Raw genomic sequence first — 25556 nt, forward strand, 5'->3', positions numbered from 1 at the left:
GTGAGAAGGTAACAAACATCCAGACAGACAAACATACGAACAAAAATTTCAAAAAAGCGATTTTCGGTTTCAGGATGGTTAATTATACATGTTAACATCAATTATTTTTGGAAAATCGAAAATTACCAGAAAAATTTTGGCTACAGATTTATTATTATTATTATTATTATTATTATTATTATTATTATTATTATTATCATCATAAACAATATCAGCCTTCGTATTCCTACAAAGGTTTAAGATTTCAAAAAAATTTTTATAACCGAAATTCAAAATCACTTTCTCCAGTCTGTAGATGCATAAAATATGCCAATTTGCATGGGCACAATTTAGATCCTTTTAAGATTTAGTTTTGTTTTGATTATTAGTTTTTACTGTTTGTATTCAATTTTATTTATGTATGTTTTTGTTATTTAAGATATTATTTATTTTGTTTTGCACCTTTGTATCTTCTGATTGTGTATTGTGCTGAACTATAATTGGCCTCTGGCTGTTGTTCAGCACACAAATATTAATAAATAAATAAATAAATAAATAAATACATAAATAAATATATTATTATTATTATTATTATTATTATTATTATTATTATAGATTATCATTTTACTTTACACGGAGAAAAACATAACGGTAGAAATTCTATATTGTATGTACAGTTATTTTGTGCAGCTATATGCCCTATTTACGTAAAATTTATTACAGCAAGTCTACGTATGTCATACATTGTGCAAACTAGCTAAGTTATCTTACTTTCCGATTAGAAGTATCTGACTTATGTGCATCTGTTGCAAAATTAATTGTATATACATAAAACTGTATGGTTTGTAAATTAAGTCGAATAATTTATTGTTGGGAGTATAAAATTGTCTTTGGTGTGCAATTCCTCCGTCACAAAGAAACAAGAACAAGCTTCATGTTTTGTTGTGTGTTTAGTCAGTTATGAGTTTGGTTTGAGCGATGGTCCCTGATAATATACTCTAGAAGAAAACAACTTGTAACATGATAAAGAAATTGAATTATTACGAAACTTGTAACACGCGTACTGAGAGAATATGACTCATATTCGTAACATAATATAAATAAAGTTGTGGAATAGAAACCAGGGCACCTCTGCCAGTATAGTAAAGTTAACGCAAGTAAATAAACCTGTCTCGGTTAGAGGGCTCCTGACAAAATTTTCCAGCTATTTGTCACCCACGTCAAGACTTGGAAGTACCACAAATAGCGGCTTAAGCGCACTTAGGTTTTCCCCATTATTAAAATCAGTCTTACTAATAAACCGTGTAGGCCTATAGTTTTTATACCAGACTTATGCAGAGTTGAGACAGAAAACGTTACTAATAAAGCTGAACTGTACAATGGGAATTGCTTTGCAGTAGTTATATACACGAAACCCCTTGTTTAAGCGTTGTATATAGCGAAAAAATGGCCTCCCCTCTAACAGCTGTTCGTATCGACTGTCATTTTATGATGATGGTTCCCTTGTAACCACAGAAGAACAAACCAAAGATCATAGAATTATTAGAATAATATTGCTGTAGCTTGTACTCTTTGACCAAAATGTAGTGTGGTAATCGATTAGAGCCAGTTGTACTATCGATATTTAACACGCCACACTAGAGCGCTCTACCGGATGCAATAGAGAACCTCAGATATTCTATTACCTTTCGTAACGAAGTAATGATGAAACTATGACGTAGCTGTGTAACAGTCATACTGTTATACACGACGTATGTAGTGATTATTAGTAAGGAATTTACACACGACTTATAAACGAGCTACTCATTGTATAAGTATAAGACAGTTAAACGACTGTATATAGAGTTTTTATTAGTAAGACCGATAAACTATAAGTCAGTGATCGCCAAAAGCTGTGTCGCGACTCATGCCCCTGTCTCCACTCAAGCGTAACCATGGAATCATACCCCCACCCTCCGTTTACAGCCATCACTTCGCTGTAAGTAAAGACATTTATCAGCAGCGGAGGTATATATGTAATGTTACAAGTGTGTAGGATAATACAATATGTTTCGATATCTTTTCGAAAACAGATAATAAGTAAAAACTTAATTTTAAGGAGGATGGGAGAAAAAGTATTTTTTTTTTGTGCAGATGGCAAAAATATGAGATACTTAATTTGTTGTAAAATTTTAAATGAAGTATAAAAGAACAATGCACGTTGTCATTATCTTGTTGATATAAAGACTACCACTCCATTACTTGTAACTTGAATATTTCATTAATAAACGATCAATAAAAAGTATCGGCTTCTATGTCTTAATCGGGGTAAAATACTTCGACGTTTTTTTTTAAGTATGTAGTATAATTTACAACTTCGTGACCAGCCTGGTACGTTTTTCTAATTTCAAATATCTACTGATGTAAAATACACGTTCTTTTTATGGTAAATAAGAAAATAAATTCATTTTATTTTATTAGTAATACAAAAATAATGAATAGGAGGATAAAAAAATTAACATGGAAAAAGGTTAATAATAAAAAAAGTTAATAATAGAAGAATATTATATTGCTTTTGTTTTTTGGTCACAGTTCGTCTCTGCACTGTTATTCACTGCATTACCTGAGGAGATACCCACTCCACCCCTCTCCCTGCGATTGTAGTGTGCGGGTTGTATTTCTATTACGTCACAATTTCGTGGTGTTTGGCAACTAATGGTATAAGTACTACCCATACAGCTTGTTGACTATACTTACAAGGGAAGTACCCCAGCTCGAACGGCTAAAACCGACTGGAAACGTGTTTAAAATATAATGTTGTACCTGTTCGAATAGCTATCAATGCCATTCATCTGTAAAACTACGTGTGCGGCCGCTATCGCCATCTGAAAGTTTGCGTACAAGCCTCACTACGTCGTAGCTGTACAGAGAGTACGAGCGAGACCATTGCGGTGTTCAGTAGTGAAGTGCACGTACTAACGGCAGACATGAGTAGGCTGAAATCAATTAATCCTGTGAACATTGTTTACCTGCTGCGCGAAAAGGTACGTCGAACTTACATACTGGATAATGAGGATGTAATTGGAGTGAGGATGAGCCGTTTGCATGCATATTACGTGACATTATAATGCAAACATACTACCGGGAATTATCAGAAGTAGATACCGACATACTGGATAGGAATAGTGATTGTGAGTTTGATGGAGAAGAAACAGCACACGGGTATGAGAGTTCCAACAGTTCTGGAACGTCTTCTCCAGCAAATAAAGGAACTGCAAGTCAAAGTGAATACTTAACTTCACTCCAACAATGTGACCTCCGCGATCTCCAGGTTTCAATCCGGCCGACGTTTGGTTGTAGGGTTTAAAGAGTTAAAGAACGAGTTTTCCTGACATATCCAACAACCCTACTGCAACTGAAAGACGCCATCTCGCAAGAAATTGCCAATATGCCAAGACATTATCTGCAAAAAGCTGTACATGGTGTCGCAGAAAGAAAGCTGTACGTTGAACAAGAGAACGGCGAACATCTTCCCAATGTTTTGTAAACCCCGTTGTTTGACCAACACTGTGATGTTTTTGTTTTTTCCCTATCTCATATTACAATATTTATAGCGGTTTAATGTTTGAACTGACTTTTGAAATACCCTATACTCGTATATTATTTAAAGCAAATGTCGTGTAGCTTCTTCCCACATAATACCACAGTCTACTATATACAGTCGCGAAGCTCAATATGTAGTAAAAATGCAAACATGGATAGTTGCCCACCACTAGGATCGCTACTATCGCCTCATCATCTCTCTCCTAGCAGCCGACAAAATATGTTACACTTTCGTTGTGTTCTTTTGGAAAAATTAACACCTTCCTTCCATTATTGAAATATTAAATGCATAAAGTTAATTTATTATTTTAATGAAGTATATTAAATTCCACCATAAACTCGAAGATACCTGCAAGAAATAGGTTAATATTATTTTTGTTTGTGCAAAACGAACTGAAATTTACTATAATCGCTTCACTCATTCAAGATTATAGCGATAATTAACTATGAAACCAATAAATATCAATTTGCATTTCCCTTTACAACAATAATAATGGAAATATGAATTAATGGATTAACTTATGTACGTGTACCGGTACTTGTAGTGTAGGCTTACGTAGTTGAGGTTAAGCAATAATAATCACACCAGAATTGGAAATAAAACGTGATTAATAAATTTTATTGTAACAGACTTTTTCTACGTCTCTATTAAAGTAACAAATAAAAATAACAACAAAATTAACAGCTATAATTAAAAACATATCCTTTGAAAAAAAAAGTAGGCCTAAGCAATAATAATCCTACCAGAATTCAAAATAAAACGTGATCAATACATTTCATTAAGGCAAACTTAATTTTTCTACTTCTCTAGTAAAATATTATTATTCCAATTATTGTATTTTAGCCATTAACATTTTCATTACAACCAATAACGAACATTTCACAAGCATCAATGTGAAATACGCAACGAGCTAGGACTCGATGGAAATACGATTCAGTCCAAAGTCGACCGTGGACAGTATATTGTTTCTAGTTGCTAACCGCTTGGAGCGCTTTATCACGAGATTTGCAAAAAATCACCTCAAGCTTCGCGACTGTATATAGTAGACTGTGGTTATACCTCATTTATGTATTTTGTGGATCTCCTTGTCATAACTGTCTGTTACACGGTGTTGTTTCTTCACCAATTTGTGCTTCTCTAGTCATTAGATTCGTTATTCTTCAATCATTGATTGTACAAGACTTCGGAGTTTTACAGATAAATAACCCTGATGGGTGGTAGAACAAGCACAACTCTGTATTTTAAACGCATTTACACTCTGTTTTAGCCGTACTTCCCTTGTTAGATATGTACCTGCTCCTCGCACAAGCGACACGTATTCCAAGAAGTCTTGTGTAATTGTTTTCCTGGCGTGTTGAATGGCCTGTAGCGGGAGTACGCTGAGCCGCAATATCTCAGGCTGTGCACCTGATATTACAATTTGCACAACCATCACGTCTCTGTTGCATTGTTTCGTTCATATAAACTTACAGCTTATTCAGGCCAGACGATACTGCGACACAAAGGACGTAGAGCTTTTCCTCCTACACTGACACTGCGTTTGTTTCAAGTCTCTTCCAGTTCTTCTCTAGTAAGAAATCAACGGTAGAAGTTGTTCAATAATTCTAAGATTCTTTCAATAATTTATTTAATTTCATTCCATTGCTTTCTTTCAATTCTTTCTTTCCTTTTTCCTTCCTTTCTTCCGCCCTTTCCTCCCTTCTTCCTTTCCTTTTATCTTCTCTTCTACTCTTCTTTTCTTCCGTCCCCTTTCCCTTTCCTTCGTTTCCTTTTTCCTTCCTCCCTTCTTTCTTCCGCCCTTTCTTTCTTTCTTTCTTTCTTTCTTTCTTTATTTCTTTCTTTCTTTCTTTCTTTCTTTCTTTCTTTCTTTCTTCCTCCATTTCTTCCTTTTCTATTTTTAGTAGGTTATTTTTCGACGCTTTATCAACATCTTAGATTATTTAGCGTCTGAATGAAATTAAGGTGACAATGCTGGTGAAATGAGCACCGAAAGTTACCCAGCATTTGATCATATTGGGTTGAAGGAAATCCCGGAAAAAATCTCAACCAGGTAACTTGCCCCGACCGTTACTCCAGAAGGGGGACTCTTTCTTTCTTTCTTTCTTTCTTTCTTTCTTTCTTTCTTTCTTTCTTTCTTTCTTTCTTTCTTTCTTTCTTTCTTTCTCCCTTCTTCCTTTCCTTTCTCCTTTCTCCCTTCTTCCTTTCTCCTTTCTCCCTTCTTCCTTTCCTTTCTCCCTTCTTCCTTTCCTTTCTCCCTTCTTCTTCTTCCTTTCCTTTCTCCTTTTTCCCTTCTTCCTTTTCTTTCTCCCTTCTTCCTTTTCTTTCTCCCTTCTTTCTTTTCTTCCCCTTCTTCCTTTCCTTTCTGCTTTCATTCCTTCTTTCTTTCCTTTCTCCCTTCTTCCTTTCCTTTCTCCCTTTTTCCTTTTCTTTCTCCCTTCTTCCTTTCCTTTCTCCCTTCTTCCATTCCTTCCCCTTCTTCCTTTCCTTCCCCTTCTTCCTTCCTTTCTCCCTTTCCTTCCCATTCTTCTTTTTCTTTCTCCCTTCTTCCTTTTCTTTCTCCCTTCTTCCTTTTCTTTCTCCCTTCTTCCTTTTCTTTCTCCCTTCTTCCTTTTCTTTCTCCCTTCTTCCTTTTCTTTTTCCCTTCTTCCTTTTCTCTCTCCCTTCTTCCTTTCCTTCCCCTTCTTCCTTTTCTTTCTCCCTTCTTCCTTTCCTTCCCCTTCTTCCTTTCCTTTCTCCCTTCTTCCATTCCTTCCCCTTCTTCCTTTTCTTCCTCCCTTCTTCCTTTTCTTCCTCCCTTCTTCCTTTTCTTTCTCCCTTCTTCCTTTTCTCTCTCCCTTCTTCCATTCCTTCTTCTTCCTTTTCTTTCTCCTGTCTCCCTTCTTCCTTTTCTTTCTCCCTTCTTCCTTTCCTTCCCTTTCTTCCTTTCCTTTCTCCTTTCTCCCTTCTTCCTTTTCTTTCTCCCTTCTTCCTTTTCTTTCTCCCTTCTTCCATTCCTTACCCTTCTTCCTTTTCTTTCTCCCTTCTTCCTTTTCTTTCTCCCTTCTTCCTTTCCTTCCCCTTCTTCCTTTCCTTCCCCTTCTTCCTTTCCTTTCTCCCTTCTTTCTTTTCTTCTCCTTTTTCTTTCTCCCTTCTTCCTTTCTTTCCCCTTCTTCCTTTTTTTTATCCCTTCTTCCTTTCCTTCGTATTTATAAACCAGTGTTAGCGATATGATATGTTATGAATCCTGTACAAGTAATCAGTCGATAGTCGAGGCTAATTTAGCATGCTCGTAGCGCGGGCTAGCGAAATGTCTATATCCTGCGTTTCGGTTCAATTTTTATCTCCAAATACCGGGCACCCCCGATTTGTGACTGTCTGAAAATTCGCTCTGACACAAAGTTAAACTGAAAACCTACGAGTGATGGAACTTCGCGTTATGATTGTGTTCACTTGAACATATTTTTTTGCATTTAATTGATTTATTTTTGGCTCTTAAGTGAAACTGTTTACATTGAAGTTATCGCATTATGAATTACGTATGGACAGAGTGATTGGCACCTTTTACGTCATTGAGAAGGCTTCTGTTGCTGGCGATGGGAAATCCCAACAAGACCCGTCCACATTCCAGTAACACAACGTCCTATCTCTGGGGCAGAATAGGATACTCACGTCTGCTAAAACAAATGGATCTTAATTAAAAATAAACAAGTTATAGGTGAGGAGGCAAGACCTGGCATGTGAGCCGTGCGAGATGGTGATAAAGCCACGGACATGACAATATCACAGGACAAGGCTTGCCTCTTCTATTGTACATGCAATTACAGTACATTACGAAAAGAAGTTAAGTAATATGAAACTTGTGTGTTTTTGTGCCGAGTGCCAAAACAACTTGTCATTAGTATACCGATAACGAGAGAAAATTGCCGTATTAGCCTACATAATTATTATTAAAAGCAACAATGCAAAGTGATGCATGTGACTAGAAAGATATTAGCTATCCCCTAATTAATTAGTATACAGTATTACTTACTTGCTTATGACTTTTAAGGAAACCGGAGGTTCATTGCCGCCCTCACATAAGCCCGCCATCGGTCCCTATTCTGAGCAAGATTAATCCAGTCTCTACCATCATATCCCACCTTCCTCAAATCCATTTTATATTATCATCCCAACTAGAAATCGGCCTTAGCGAAGATCTTTTTGCCTCCGGCTTTCCAACTCACACTCTATATGTATTTCTGGATTCGCCCACACGTGCTACATGCCTTGCCCATCTCAAACGTCTGGATTTGATATTCCTAATTATGTCAGGTGAAGAATAAAATGCATGCAATTCTGCGTTGTGTAACTTTCTCCTTTCTCCTGTAACTTCATCCCTCTTTGCCCCAAATATTTTCTTAAGCAGTTTATTCTCAAACACTCTTAACCTCTGTTCCCTTCTCAAAATGACAGCCCAAGTTTCAAAACCATACAGAACAACCGGTAATATAACTGTTTTATAAATTCTAACTTTCAGATTTTTTTAGAACAGACTGGATGGCAAAAGCTTCTCAAACCGAATAATAACAGGAGTTTCCCGTATTTATTCTGCGTTTAATTTCCTCTCGTATGTCGTATATATTTGTTATTGTTGTTCCAAGATATTTCAACTTTTCCAACTTTCCAATGGATGTTAAATGTTATGTTTTATTTAACGACGCTCGCAACTGCAGAGGTTATATCAGCGTCGCCGGATGTGCCGGAATTTTGTCCCGCAGGAGTTCTTTTACATGCCAGTAAATCTACTGACATGAGCCTGTCGCATTTAAGCACACTTAAATGCCATCGACCTGGCCCGGGATCGAACCCGCAACCTTGGGCATAGAAGGCCAGCGCTATACCAACTCGCCAACCAGGTCGACTCTTTCCAATGGATAAATTTTCAATTTTTATATTTCCATTTCGTACTATGTTTTGGTCACGAAACACAATCACGTTCATTACCTTGTAATCGTTTCCTCATTCCACGAGGCCTTGTCCCAAAACGACAATACACATGAAAGTCGAAACTATTCATTCATCAGTATGACGTGAATTAATTGTTTGTATTCATTTCAAAATGAATACCACAGTTCTGTTAAGTACTCTAGAATTAGACTATGTTCAATTATTTCCCGCATTTATTAATCATTAACTATAATAATTTATGATTCATAAAGTTCAACATTTCTTTAGGCTTTCATTGCTTGCGTGACGTAGTAATCTTTTATGAAATTATATCATATTAACAAAAAGTGTGACCAGATTCTCAATGTTAAACGTATGAACGTTTTACTTGAAGAAGGCGTCCGATTTAAACACGATGCGATTATTTTATTGAATTCGCAAGTGTTTATTAAGTTTTCTGCTCGAATTCTACAATAATGTAATGTATTTAATCGTTATTATTAAATTAAATCAATGTAAGAGTATTGACAGACGATATTTCTTGTAAATGTATGATTTTGTTTGATGTTATAATCCAAAAATTGTGTGTATGTGGCTAAATTTTTATTTTCTGAACAAATTGTCGCTACAAAAAAAGGTTTAAATTATTCGATTGTCTCACCTCGATAACCGTTTCAGTTTTGTAGAACGAATTATCGACGATAACACTGAACAACAAGAATTTTGCTCAGACTTAAAACAATGTGTTTGGTGTGCATTGAATCCGGAAATGCATCTCTTTTCTTCGTATCACGTAAGGTTTTTAAGATATGCTATGATTTCACTTTTCGATAAGCGCTGCCCCAGGAAACATCTGGCACGAGTTGGGGGTTGTAAACCAAAACAAAAACTAATGTATTTTATGTGTTTATGACCTATTTGCGGTTTTTTATGTTTGTTGACATTTTCTTTTGTACTTCTAATAAATAAACAGACAATGGTCACTTCTATTCACTAAATTTTATACCATTTCAAAGTGAGGTCTATGCAATGAACAAACAAGGGTGTGGTTTTCAGTATTTGAAAGGAAAGTTTACCAGTTTGAGTGAAGCCAAATTAAATTAGGGCATTTTTATCGGTATACAAATTCACAAAGTTACAGATGACTTTTTGAGGAAAAACGTTCCGTTACAAAAAAAAAAAAAAAAAAAAAAAAAAAAAAGTGGCAGGACGCGCTTTCAAAGATGTTTGCTTAAATTTCCTTGGAAATTCTAGGACAGACAACTACATCGAACTTGTGGAAACCATGTTTTTTAGTAGGTTATTTTACGACGCTTTATCAACATCTAGGTTATTTAGCGTCTGAATGAGATGAAGGTGATAATGCCGGTGAAATGAGTCCGGGGTCCAACACCGAAAGTTACTCAGCGTTTGCTCACATTGGGTTCATGGAAAACCCCGGAAAAAATCTCAACCAGGCAACTTGCCCCGACCGGGATTTGAACCCGGGCAGTCAGACACGCTAACCATTACTCCACAGGTGTGGACGGAAACCATGTTAAGTGTTTATGAGAAAATGGAGTGTAATATGTCTCTCAAAATAAACTTTTTACGTTCTCATTTGGATTTCTTTCCTCCTAACCTTGGAGCGGTAAGCGACGAGCATGGGAAAATATTTCTTCAAGAAATAGGCCTATCTGAAATGGAAAGGCGATATAAAGGAAGATCATCATCCAGCATGCTTGCAGACTATTGTTGGTTCCTTGTAAAAGACAGTCCCGGGTCGTAGTTATAAGCAGTAGTCATCCAGAAAATTATTTTAAGTAGTAGGTCTAAGTTTAGATTTTTCTCATTATAGGCTACGCATTATGTTGTTGCATTTTAAACTATGTAACATCATTTTTGTATCCAGTACACATTTTTCAAGTATTATGAGTTATTTTGAATCCCTAGTGTGTTGTAATTTTTTTAATAAAAAATTCTATTCACTTTCTCCGGGAAATGGTATTTGGATTTCAGATTTAGGGCACACACATTAGTAATATTTACCCATAGTTATTTCGGAGCAAGACAAAAAGTAAAAATTCCTTGTTCGGTGAAATAGAAGCTCCACTGTATTATTCACTGTCGTTGCTAAAGGTTATCCTACTGAAATGTGTACGTAGACCTCGCTTTGTACTGACAAGTGAAATTCAAGGCTCTTCTTGCGTTTATCAGTAAGCCAGCGTTTATTTCGAGGAACCCGACAGTTGATATCTGAGTTTGCTGTTTTTGGACTTGCTCAGTGGCTTTAGTATCATGCTTTATTATTCTTAAGTCCAGCGGACATCTTTGAAGCAATCCTTTGCGTGTTATGATATCTATTACATTGTAAATAAGAAACATATTTATTCCACATTAACTGTGGATCAATAATAATCCCTAACTACGCCGCTATTTCAATTTGTAACTTCCTGTATCTCATCCTCTCTTGGACTCACGTACAAAGGCGCAAAACAGTAATTAGTGTTGAAAATGATATGTATTAGTATTTAGTATTTATTTATTTAACCTGGTAGAGATAAGGCCGTCAGGCCTTTTCTGCCCCTCTACCAGGAGATTCCAACTACAATATCAACAATAAAATTACAATTAGTATTAAATTTACAATTACAATTACAAATAATATTACAGTTAGTATTAAATTTACAATTACAATAAAATCAAAGTACGAAAAGATTACCTGAATAATTAAAGCTAGATAATTTATCATAGAGAAACAAAGAATATTTTATATTTACTGAATTACAAATTAAATCTAGAATAACAAAATTGTATAGTGATGAAATTACTGAATATTGAAATATTTTGTCATAGATTAAAGAAACTATTTAGCTACTTCGTATTATTATACCGTCTGTAACTTATCATACCTAATTTTTTTACTTGCTTATTTAATGACGCTGTATCAACTATTAGGTTATTTAGCGTCAATTTTTTTACTTGGTTATTTAACGACGCTGTATCAACTACTAGGTTATTTAGCGTCGATGAGATTGGTGATAGCGAGATGGTATTTGGCGAGATGAGGCCGAGGATTCGCCATAGATTACCTGGCATTCACATTACGGTAGGGGAAAACCTCGTAAAAACCCAACCAGGTAATCAGCCCAAGCGGGGATCGAACCCGCGCCAGAACGCAACTTCAGACCGGCAGACAAGCGCCTTAACCGACTGAGCCACGCCGGTGGCTTTTAGAGTCAATGGATTGGTGATAGTGAGATGATGTTTAGCGAGATGAAGCCGAGGATTCGCCATAGATTACCTGATATTCGCCTTGCGGTTGGGGAAAACCTCGGAACTAGGTGATCAGCTCAAGCGGGAATCGAACCCACGTCGGAGCGAAACTTCGGATTGGCAGGCAAGCACCTTAGCTGACTGAGCTATGCCGGTGGCTACATATAATTATAAGATATATTTTGGTTCATAATAACGAACGTTTTCGACTTTAATAAGTCATCATCAAGTCATTTAAAAAGTCTTAAATTTACAATGGTTACAATTTTCAATCATTTACAGGGATTACACATAATATTTACAACTTGATGGCGTATTTGGAATTAAATTAATTCAGTTAAACGCTATTTGAAGGTCTTATATCACTGACTTGTGAAAGACACAGCGTATATTGTAATTTGGATGACCGTAAGACAATGGTTAATCTCATTAACGTTTTATAATTAAAATTAAGACCTTTGTACAATTTACATTATTTTGAGTATTTTCTTAAAAATGTTCTGGAATTCGTTTTTGTGAAAAATTCTACACAGAATAATGTGTATTGTGCTGAAGACGTAACTTCGACGTACTAGTAACGTGAGGAAATCTGGAAAATTAAATTCTACTTGAAATTTAAATTTGATGTGATGTATCTTTTATGCGGAAGTATCTGTTGAATTTTACTTATTACTAGCCGTACCCGTGCGCTCCGCTGCACCCGTTAGAAATAAATATAAAGTAATTACATAATTAAAATAGGACGTTTGATCTAGGGAACATTCGTGTTTGATATAAGGGTAAATCGTTTATTATGTTACTTAATTTAAATTGTATTTGCATAATTAAAATGCGATCATTTTGATCCAGAGACCACTCATTTGGTCATAAAAATGATTTTAGGAAATACAGGAAACGAATGTACAGAATAGCCTATCAAGTTTTCTGTGCATAAGAAGCTATTTTAATCTTACCTGTCCTCGATTCACTCAGAAGTTACTGTAATAACATTATAGCATTATGTCCATCTAGAGAAACTACACTTTCCAATGGTGAATTAATAATTAATTATCCGATATTACTTCATACAAACACAGAAACATTATCTGTAGGCTATCTTTCATAGCTTTCGATTGTTGCTGTCCAAGGCCCCTTATAGACGAAGTCATTTGTTTTTTAATTCATTACACGGCCTTAGATGGCAGTTATTTTTATTTTAAAACTCATTTATCTCATTAAATATCAATCCTATCAAAATTTTTCATGGAATAAAACTTATCGGAAATTAGTTTTGAAGAAACTTTTGTTATGTAATATTTTTCACAAAAATCAATAATAAGCGAGATATTCCGATTTATTTAATTCAGGCCCCCTTATAACCCCCTTTTAAATAATGTATTTTGAATACCATATAGCCTAAAATCTAAGTTAGAACGAACTTAATTTATATTCCAATTTTCATCGAAATCCGTTCAGCCATTATCGCGTGAAAAGGTAACAAACATACAGACAGACACACAGACATACAAAGAAAAATGTCAAAAAAGCTATTTTCGGTTTCAAGGTGATTAATTATATATGTTAGGACCAATTATTTTTGGAAAATCGAAAATTACCAGAAAAATTTCGGCTACAGATTTATTATTAGTAGGTATAGATATTGTCCAAAGAAGGATGGTGAAGACTGCAACGTTAGTCACGTACTGAACGTCTGAGCTGTACAGAAATATCTTCTGAGACGGAACGGATCTTGCCGAGAGGAACTACTCGCTAAGCTAAATACGTGTTCAATCGATATAACGAGTTATCGACATTCAGAATATGCTCATTAAGTAATTTTTTTATTACCCTATAGACCTATACAATGTAATATTTTTCAGTGGTGTTAATAATTTTACTGTTTTAGTTACTTTCAGAATTTCAAATGTGTTATTGATGTTAGTCAATTTATGACACACGCACGCACGCACAATAGTGTTCTGCCAATTGGCAGGTCTACAATCTTTCTTATTTTCTGCCTTTGTCTTGGTCTCCGTATATGATCCTTATATCTTAATGTCGTTTATCGTCTGATATCTTTTTCTGCCCCGAACTGTTCTCCCGTTCACCATTTTTTCTCCCTTGCATCCTTCAGTATGCAGTTTATTCTTAGCCAGTGGCTCAATCAATTCCTTTTTCTCTTCCTAATCAGTTTGTAATAAATGCGATGCAAATTGTGATATATTTTTTTTTCCGATTATTACGAAAATCTGCAACATGTTTACTGTACCTACAATTTGTCTTGCCAAAATCTCAGCAATCAAGTGTCCTACAATTTGGTGTTACTTAGATTCACACCAATATCTTTCACCCGAAACACAGTCTTCAGAATCTGTGCTCTCACAAACGTATCTTCTCCTCACATTTTGGTATCTCCCTGTCACAATCTCTTCCAGCACAAATTTACTGCTTACAAGATGACATAGTCTTAGAAACTGAACTGCAGTGAAGTACAGATGTTATGTTTCTTGTTGTTGCAGCCACCCTCACTTTCCTGATCGTTGGCTGCTTCGGAACTTGGCCGTCGCCGAACCTGCCGAAGCTCGAGGCACCCGACTCTCCCATCCCCATCACGCGTGACGAGGGCTCGTGGATTGTGTCGCTGGTGGGGGTGGGCGCCATGATGGCCACCATGCCAGCCGGCTACCTGGTCAACAAAGTGGGGCGCAAGCCTTTGCTTGTCTTCTTGGCGCTCCCATTCCTGGCATCATGGTTCCTCATCATTTTTGCCAGGTCCTAGCGCATTACTTTAACATTTAACCAGTGATATGACTTTTATTCCGTTATATGACATACGGCACTTAGGGTAAAGTTACCAATTCCGTGATACTCCTAATTCCGTGATACGTTTTTTTTCACGGAATGTCACGGGATTGGGTATCTTGCTATGAAGTTCACTGATGTCTCTAAAGTATGCGAAAGATGCAGTATTTCGAGAAAGATGTCTGGCGCTATGGTCGAACGGCAAAGCTTTGACTGACATTCAGTTAAAAAAAAGTATCACGGGATTAGGGGTATCACGGAAATAGGCAACTTTATCCTACTGCCAGAGGTATGAAAATTTTAGTAGTAGTAGTATTAGTAATAAGAGGCCTAGCAGCAGCAGCAGTAGTAGTAGTAGTAGTAGTAGTAGTAGTAGTAGTAGTAGTAGTAGTAGTAATAGTAGTAGTAGTAGTAGTAATAGTAGTAGTAGTAGTAATAGTAGTAATAGTAGTAGTAGTAGTAATAGTAGTAATAGTAGTAGTAGTAATAGTAGTAGTAGTAGTAGTAGTAGTAGTAATAGTAGTAATAGTAGTAGTAATAGTAGTAGTAATAGTAATAGTAGTAGTAATAGTAGTAGTGGTAGTAATAGTAGTAATAGTAGTAGTAGTAATAGTAGTAGTAATAATAGTAGTAGTAGTAATAGTAGTAATAGTAGTGGTAGTAGTAATAGTAGTAATAGTAGTGGTAGTAGTAATAGTAGTGGTAGTAGTAGTAGTAGTAATAGTAGTAGTAGTAATAGTAGTAGTAGTAGTAATAGTAATAGTAGTAGTAGTAATAGTAATAGTAGTAGTAATAGTAGTAGTAATAGTAATAGTAATAGTAGTAGTAGTAGTAATAGTAGTAGTAATAGTAATAGTAGTAGTAGTAGTAGTAGTAGTAATAGTAGTAGTAGTAGTAGTAGTAGTAATAGTAGTAGTAGTAGTAGTAGTAGTAATAGTAGTAGTAATAGTAGTAGTAATAGTAGTAGTAGTAGTAATAGTAGTAGTAGTAATAGTAGTAGTAGTAGTAGTAATAGTAGTAGTAGTAGTAGTAGTAATAGCAGTAATAGTAGTAGTAGTAATAGTAATAGTAGTAGTAGTAGTAGTAGTAATAGTAGTAGTAGTAGTAGTAATAGTAGTAGTAGTAGTAGTAATAGTAGTAGTAGTAGTAATAGTAGTAGTAGTAGTAAGAGTAGTAGTAGTAGTAGTAATAGCAGTAGTAGTAGTAGTAGTAGTAGTAGTAGTAGTAGTAGTAGTAGTAGTAGTAGTAGTAGTAGTAGTAGTAGTAGTAGTAGTAAAGGTAAATCTATGACGGAATCTTTATAAGAAGGAAACCTCTGGGTACGGAAAGAAAATCTTAGAATGGAACGATTTTATACCTAAAAATGACTTCTATAATCCGGAAACTTCCGTAACGCGGAAACGGAATAGTTTTTGTATAAACCGCAGGGGCAGGGCATGTAGCACGTATGGGCGAATCCAGAAATGCATATATAGTGTTAGTTGGGAGGCCGGAGGGAAAAAGACCTTTAGGGAGGCCGAGACGTAGATGGGAAGATAATATTAAAATGGATTTGAGGGAGGTGGGATATGATGATAGAGAATGGATTAATTTTGCTCAGGATAGGGACCAATGACGGGCTTATGTGAGGGCGGCAATGAACCTCCGGGTTCCTCAAAAGCCAGTAAGTAAGTAACTTAAGTAAGTAGGCCTAAGTATAAACCGCTTAACAGGTATGGTTATTCATGCTTCATATTTCTTCTTTTTAGCTATTGGCATAACATTAGAAAATAAATTATTTATTTATTATTATTATTATTATTATTATTATTATTATTATTATTATTATTATTATTATTATTATTATTATTATAGTTATTATTATTTTATTCTGTTTTTTATCTCTCGCAAACTACTTAAAAAATTCCTTCCGAAAACAGCCAACTGTTTTAAGTCGTCTATCATACCATGCATATTACGTAAGTACAGCTCATAAATTGTAGTCCTCTAGCACTTCCTTTTGCGATAGTTACGGTACAACTACCTCGCTCAAGCTAAGAACATATTATATCAATACTAGTCTATATTCGGGAATCTACCTTTACCTTGAGACGCTGGTCAAGCAAGTAAGCACAGCGTAAATGTATTTATCTCAGATTATTTACATACGTGAAGTGTATATAAATTACCTCCCAGCGAGTGGTCGCGTAATTGGAGATAATTGTGTATTTCCTGCAAAGCAAACACGATTGTAAAATAATCCTGCTCCTGTTTATAGATACTTCACGGATTACGAAATTACTAAAACTATTTACTATTATTTGTTACTTATATATTTACTACCCTTTTGCACAAATTCATTAAATATTAAAATTACACAAAGATGTAGGCTATCTGAACTATGGCCATCTAGGTCTCCAGATCTCACGTCGATAGATTTCTTACGGAAGGAAGTACATGAAATACCTTGTTTATGAAAGAGGTGAAAAATAGTTTCTCGACAATAGAGTCAATATAGCAGCCGAGGAAGTTAGGTGCAGCAGTGGTGTCCTTGGAAAGTACAAGACAAAGCCTCTTGCGACATCTACAATTTTGCGTTGAGATTGCTAGACTTAATTTATTTAGCATTTACTGGAACTGCGTATAAATAAGAAGTAAATAAATCAATAACATGCAAATAGTAATTGATTGTGATTGCTTTTAGTAGTTTGTAGACAAGAACCTAATTTTTTATAATATATGTTTCATTTATAGAAAAAATACAAAATCTACCGTTCCCATCACTGCACAACATATAGGGAGATAGTTTATATACACCCTGTACATTCTATTATTACCTCCTCCACTTAATCGTGCCATCATTTCTTGCTCCCTTTGTTTTATCATCTTCAAGATTTACATTTCATCCATACATCCATTCATTATTATCCATGTTTCATTCTTCTATTTTCTCTTTCATTTACGTTTCTATTTTCTCCATTTTGTTGTCTTCTTTTCTTATGACATTTTCCTTTTTGAATTTATTTGTGCTTTGTATTGTCCTTTCTTTATCTTCATTATCAGTATTACTTTTTTTTTATTTTAACTGTAAGCCAAAAAGGCATGCTCTTCCTAATAGAGAATGGTTTCCGTATTGCATGAAGTAAATATCAGTCCAAACGTACAGTATGTTTTGCAATACTTACACGTATCCTTAAAACTTAACGAAAACGTTCTTGTACCCAATAGAATAATTTCACTCCCATGCTACATATACGTATAATTGAGGCAATCTTTTAATTTTCATGATACTGTATACTGTTACAGGTCTGTCGTGGAATTGCTGGTCTCAAGATTAATTACCGGGTTCTGCGTGGGTGTAGCATTCAGCGTGTGTCCAATCTATCTGGGGGAAATCGCAGAGGATAGCGTGCGTGGGCTCCTAGGTAAAGTATGAAGGTCCAAACAGAATAAGTGGTTATATCATATATCCAATTGCACACTTACACGTAGGGCATCCATATTTACATCGGTCCATGCCTACATCATTCCATCCAAACACTCATACATCTGTTCATTCATTCATCCATAGTTACAGTATGTGGGTCCATGCATCCATTCAAACCATATCTACGTCTATCCATCCAGTCATCCCTTCACCTATCCAATCACCCACTCACCCATCTATTCATTCACCCATCCACCCATCCATCCATCCATCCATCCATCCACCCATCCATTAATCCACCTACTCATCCATCCACCCATTAACCCATCCATTCACCCGTCTATTAATCCACCTATCCATCTACCAAACCATCCACCCATTAACCCATCCATCCATCCATCCACCCATCAATCAATCAATCCATCCATTCACCTATCCAACCATCCATCCACCCATCTATTCATTCACCCATCCATCCATTTACCCATCCATTTAATCCATCGACCCATCTATTCACCCATCCACCAATCCATCCATCCACCTACCTACCCATCCATCCATCAATTCACCCATCCATCTATCCATCCAACTATCCACCCATCCAACTATCCACCCATCCATTCATCCCCATCCACCCATACATCCATCCATCCATCCACCTATCGATCCACCCACCCATCATCCATCCATTCACCTATCCATCCACCCATCCATTACGACACCCATCCATCTATCCATCCAATCATCCATACAGCCACCCATCCAACCATCCACCTATTCATCCACCCATCCATTCATCCACTTATCCATCCACCTATCCATCACCCATCCATCCATTCACCCATCCATCCACCTATCCATTCATTAACTTATTCATTCACCCATCCGCCTATGCACCCATCCAACTATCCACCCATCCATTCATCCCCATTTACCCATACATCCATCCATCCAGCCATCGTTCCACCTACTCATCATCCATCCATTCACCTATCCATCCACCCATCCATTACACCACCCATCCATCTATCCATCCAATCATCCATGCATCCACCCAACCAACCATCCACCTATCCATCCACCCATCCATTCCTCCACTTATCCATTCACCTATCCAACACCCATCCATCCATTCACCCATCCATCCACCTATCCATTCATCAACTTACTCATTCACCCATCCACCTATGCACCCATCAATCTATTCACCCATCCACCTATGCACCCATCAATCTATTCACCCATCCATCAACCTATCCATTCATCAACTTATTCATTCACCCATCCAGCTATGCACCCATCCATATATTCACCTATCCATTCAACCACTTATCCATCCACTCGTCCACCTATTCATCCACTCATCTATCCATCCACTCATCCATCCATCCACCTATCCATCCATCCACTTATCCATTCACACATCCACCTATCCATCACCCATCTATTCATCCATCTACTTATCCATCCACCCATCCACCTATCCATCCATCCACTTATTCATCCACCTATCCATCACCCATCCACTCATTCATCAATCCACTCACCATCCATCCAATATCCAATCAATTTATTCACTCATCCATCCATCCAGCCACCCAAACACCTATCCAAGCATCAATCCACCTATCCATCACCCATCCAACCATTCATCCATCCAATCCATCTATCCACCCATCCATCCAACTACCTATCCATCCACCTATTTACCATCTATTCAACCATCCATCCGCTGACCCAACCATCCATCCATCCATCTATCGACATTTACATTGGTCCATGTATCGAATACAAACGTGTCTAAATATGTCCATTCACTCATGCATGCCTATGTCCGTAATGCATCCACTCAAACATACCTCCGTCCATTCATTTATTCTTGGCAATGGATGCCCATCTTTCCAATCCACCTATGTCTATATCCACCCATTTACCTATACACCCAACCATTCAACTATTCACGCCTTAAGTCCGCCCAACCAACTATTCACGCCCTACTTCTGCCCATCCCACTATTTATGCCGTATGTCTATCCATCCCAATATACACGACCTATGTTCGTTCATCATAATATTATTCGCGCCTACCTCTGTGGAAACACTTGGTCACACCTATATCCATCCACGCAATTGTTTATGCCTATGTCCGTCCAATTATTCATACCCACATCATCCGTACAATTATTTATATTTATGTTCATCCAATTATTTATGCCTATATTCATTCAACCAGTTATATTTGTGCTCTTGTCCATCCAATTACTCATACCTACGCCCGACAAACTAAATTATTCATGCCTACCTCCATCCATAAAATTATTTATGCCTATGTCCATCCAATTATTTATGTCCTTCTCCATCCATACAATTTTATATGCCTACGACCGTCCAATTATTTATGCCCTCCTCCATCCATACAATTTTATATGCCTACGACCGTCCAATTATTTATACCCTCCTCCATCCATACAATTTTATATGCCTACGACCGTCCAATTATTTATACCCTCCTCCATCCATACAATTTTATATGCCTACGACCGTCCAATTATTTATACCCTCCTCCATCCATACAATTTTATATGCCTACGACCGTCCAATTATTCATACTCTCCTCCATCCATACAATTTTATATGCCTACGACCGTCCCATTATTTATACCCTCCTCCATCCATTCAATTTTATATGCCTACGACCGTCCAATTATTTATACCCTCCTCCATCCATACAATTTTATATGCCTACGACCGTCCAATTATTTATACCCTCCTCCATCCATACAATTTTATATGCCTATGAACGTTCAATTATTTATACCCTCCTCCATCCATACAATTTTATATGCCTACGACTGTCCAATTATTTATACCCTCCTCCATCCATACAATTTTATATGCCTACGACCGTTCAATTATTTATACCCTCCTCCATCCATACAATTTTATATGCCTACGACCGTTCAATTATTTATACCCTCCTCCATCCATACAATTTTATATGCCTACGACCGTCCAATTATTTATACCCTCCTCCATCCATACAATTTTATATGCCTACGACCGTCCAATTATTCATGCACTTCTCCATCCATACAATTTTATATGCCTACGACCGTCCAATTATTTATACCCTTCTCCATCCATACAATTTTATATGCCTACGACCGTCCAATTATTTATGCCCTTCTCCATCCATACAATTTTATATGCCTACGACCGTCCAATTATTTATGCCCTTCTCCATCCATACAATTTTATATGCCTACGACCGTCCAATTATTTATACCCTTCTCCATCCATATAATTTTATATGCCTACACCGTCCAATTATTTATACCCTCCTCCATCCATACAATTTTATATGCTTACGACCGTCCAATTATTTATGCCCTTCTCCATCCATACAATTTTATATGCCTACGACCGTCCAATTATTTATGTCCTCCTCCATCCATTCAATTTTATATGCCTACGACCGTCCAATTATTTATACCCTCCTCCATCCATACAATTTTATATGCCTACGACCGTTCAATTATTTATACCCTCTTCCATCCATACAATTTTATATGCCTACGACCGTCCAATTATTTATGCCCTCCTCCATCCATACAATTTTATATGCCTACGACCGTCCAATTATTCATGCACTTCTCCATCCATACAATTTTATATGCCTATGACCGTCCAATTATTTATACCCTCCTCCATCCATACAATTTTATATGCCTACGACTGTCCAATTATTTATACCCTCCTCCATCCATACAATTTTATATGCCTACGACCGTTCAATTATTTATACCCTCCTCCATCCATACAATTTTATATGCCTACGACCGTTCAATTATTTATACCCTCCTCCATCCATACAATTTTATATGCCTACGACCGTCCAATTATTTATGCCCTCCTCCATCCATACAATTTTATATGCCTACGACCGTCCAATTATTCATGCACTTCTCCATCCATACAATTTTATATGCCTACGACCGTCCAATTATTTATGCCCTTCTCCATCCATACAATTTTATATGCCTACGACCGTCCAATTATTTATACCCTTCTCCATCCATACAATTTTATATGCCTACGACCGTCCAATTATTTATGCCCTTCTCCATCCATACAATTTTATATGCCTACGACCGTCCAATTATTTATGCCCTTCTCCATCCATACAATTTTATATGCCTACGACCGTCCAATTATTTATACCCTTCTCCATCCATATAATTTTATATGCCTACACCGTCCAATTATTTATACCCTCCTCCATCCATATAATTTTATATGCTTACGACCGTCCAATTATTTATGCCCTTCTCCATCCATACAATTTTATATGCCTACGACCGTCCAATTATTTATGTCCTCCTCCATCCATTCAATTTTATATGCCTACGACCGTCCAATTATTTATACCCTCCTCCATCCATACAATTTTATATGCCTACGACCGTCCAATTATTCATGCCCTTCTCCATCCATACAATTTTATATGCCTACGACCGTCCAATTATTTATGCCCTTCTCCATCCATACAATTTTATATGCCTACGACCGTCCAATTATTTATGTCCTCCTATATCCATACAATTTTATATGCCTACGACCGTCCAAATATTTATGTCCTCCATCCATACAATTTTATATGCCTACGATCGTCCAATTATTTATGCCCTCCTCCATCCATACAATTTTATATGCCTACGATCGTCCAATTATTTATGCCCTCCTCCATCCATACAATTTTATATGCCTACGACCGTCCAAATATTTATGTCCTTCTTCATCCATACAATTTTATATGCCTACGATCGTCCAATTATTTATGCCCTCCTCCATCCATACAATTTTATATGCCTACGACCGTCCAATTATTTATGCCTGCTCCATCTATGCAATTATTTATGCCTATGTCCATCCAATTATTCATGCCCTCCTCCATCTATCCAATTATTTATGCCTATGTCCATCCAATTATTATGCCCTGCTCCATCTATCCAATTATTTATGCCTATGTCCATCCAATTATTTATGCCCTCCTCCATCCATAAAATTTTATATGCCTACGACCGTGCAATTATTTATGCCCTCCTCCATCCATACAATTTTATATGCCTACGACCGCCCAATTATTTATGCCCTCCTCCATCCATACAATTTTATATGCCTACGACCGTCCAATTATTTATGTCCTTCTCCATCCATACAATTTTATATGCCTACGACCGTCCAATTATTTATGTCCTCCTCCATCCATTTAATTTTATATGCCTACGACCGTGCAATTAAATATGCCCTCCTCCATCCATACAATTTTATATGCCTACGACCGTCCAATTATTTATGCCCTCCTCCATCCATACAATTTTATATGCCTACGACCGTCCAATTATTTATGTCCTTCTCCATCTATGAAATTATTTATGCCTATATCCATCCAATTATTTATGCCTATGTCCATCCAATTATTCATGCCTACCTCCGTCCAACCTTGCGTATATCCACCATCCATCCATTCCTACTTCCACTCAGCCATACACACATCCATCTCTTCGCACATATCATAGGCATTTATACTACATATAAATGCTTAACAGCTCATATATCAGACACTATATTCTACCCCTTTTTATTTATTCGACTTGCAAGTGGGCCCATTGCTTTATATTTCGTACTTGAATATCTAACGCCTACTGTGACTTGCAGGCACCCTGATGCAGCTGATGCAGAACCTGGGCTCCCTGTTCGGCTACGCCCTGGCGCCCTACGTGTCCTACACGATGAACGGCGCAGTGTCCACCGTGTTCCCGCTGCTGTTGCTCGTGTTCATGATCTTCATGCCCGAGAGTCCCTACTTCCTGATCATGAAGGGGCGGACTGACGACGCCGAAATCGCTCTCATGCGCCTGCGCGGCTATAATAGTCGTCAGAGTGTTCAGGTGCGCACAGATGGCAGAACATTACATTAACTATTCCAGAGAGGCACGACTAATTTATACTCCCTCATTAAAACATAATTCTATATCATCTTCCGTGACAGAACTATCATCTGTTCGGGAAGTATCGGAAGTGTCTGAGTGTTCCCTCTCGACAGAGGCAAAAAGAGGCTCTAGTGTGAGTGGCAACGACTATTAAAAATGAAAGCATCGCAAAAAAATGCTGTGTGAAGAGACTGTAAAGAAACCGCAATGCGACAACCCGGCTCTTGACCGAGCCGCTCGCAGTCTCCGGTCACGCAGATAGCATTTTATCCACAAAACATAGCGCAGTATCGACAATTCCAAACGCCACAAATTATTAATGTAATATACAGAGTGAGCCGTAAGTCATGCCTTTAATTTCAGAGAGATATACCAAACAGAAAAGTTCAATGCAATTGTGCTTAAGTTTGGAGAAAAAAAAATATTCTAAATGAAACGTTTAGTAGCGTATTTTAGGAAACATTTGAGTAAGTTCTCATATTCTCAGTGAGTTTAAGACAGCAGTGATTTCTGGTAATAAATTATGGTGTTTAACGAATTTTAGTTTTCTTCCTTAAGTTTAGGGAAATTTCACTCATTGCTCAGAGCATTTTCAATTGTGTGGAACCGTGAAAGCGCTGTAAAATATTATTGCCTGGAGCCAATAAATACGTACTACAGGTCGTGTATACATTAGAGTTATAGAGAAAAATGTAGTCTAAACAATAATTTGAGCCGTTCAGAGCAAAAGTGGTGTAAGTCAAAATTGGGTAATGAGGTTTAAAATAAAAATTCTGTAAAATACAGCGCAAAGTAGTAATTAATATGTCCTTCTCGCTATCCACTAACTACTAATACTTTAAATAAATTGAATATTAGTTGCTACTTTGCGCTATATTTTACAGAATGTTTACTTTAACACACATTACTAGACTTCGTGGAATTGCCACGAGAATCGTAAGATTTACTACGCACGCGGTATAGACTGTATGAGAAGGGGACGTGCAACGGATGGAGTATGCCTCTGATGTAAACACTGAACAGTATACCGCGGTTACAATAAAACTTGTATCCTGCAGTCAAGAAATATAATGAATGATTATTGAAGTAGGAAATGTCTAAACATGTAAATACACAATTATTTTGTAGTGAGATATATTAACTCTTAAAATTTAATGTAATATACTCACATCATCCTTGAATATGTGCATTGCAGTGAAAAGTTACGTACATTTTGAGCGACTACAAAGTGAACCTCGGATGGTCACTCAAACAGTTTTTATATTGGGAAAATGTACGTTCAACATCACACGATGTAATAGGTGCATATTTGAAGAACGGAAAGTTACTACTTTTTAGTACACCAACTTCAGAAATCTTGTCGTGACCTGATAGTACATCATTTATAATACGAAGTTGTGAATAGGCAGAATTTTCAGTAATAATGTTTTTCAACTTACATTTCACTTTTTCTGAAATTAGTGAATTGTTATTTAGGATAACGGTTTGTGATACTTTATACACTATATTAAGGGCTTCTGAGAGTTGTAATGGCTGCGGGGGTAAGGGTATTCCAGGGGCAATTGTTTGGAACAGCAACACTCTCATTGTAGTATGTTTGATTGAATTCTTGTCTGCACTGAACAAATGTTAAGCTTTGACTATTCCAACCACAG

At 36.8% G+C, this 25556-nt stretch overlaps 1 protein-coding gene across 1 annotated transcript in view; it reads left to right on the plus strand.

Annotated features, from left to right (window-relative positions):
- Positions 1–25556, plus strand: part of LOC138704522 (facilitated trehalose transporter Tret1-like) — a 75510-nt gene that overhangs the window by 45181 nt on the left and 4773 nt on the right. Inside the window, exons 2-4 of the mRNA XM_069832487.1 lie at positions 14221–14473; positions 17789–17907; positions 23627–23859. Of these exons, the coding sequence (XP_069688588.1) occupies positions 14221–14473; positions 17789–17907; positions 23627–23859 (605 nt within the window). The remainder of the gene's footprint in view (positions 1–14220; positions 14474–17788; positions 17908–23626; positions 23860–25556) is intronic.

This window comes from Periplaneta americana, chromosome 8, assembly GCF_040183065.1.
Source record: "Periplaneta americana isolate PAMFEO1 chromosome 8, P.americana_PAMFEO1_priV1, whole genome shotgun sequence".
NCBI lineage: Eukaryota > Metazoa > Arthropoda > Insecta > Blattodea > Blattidae > Periplaneta > Periplaneta americana.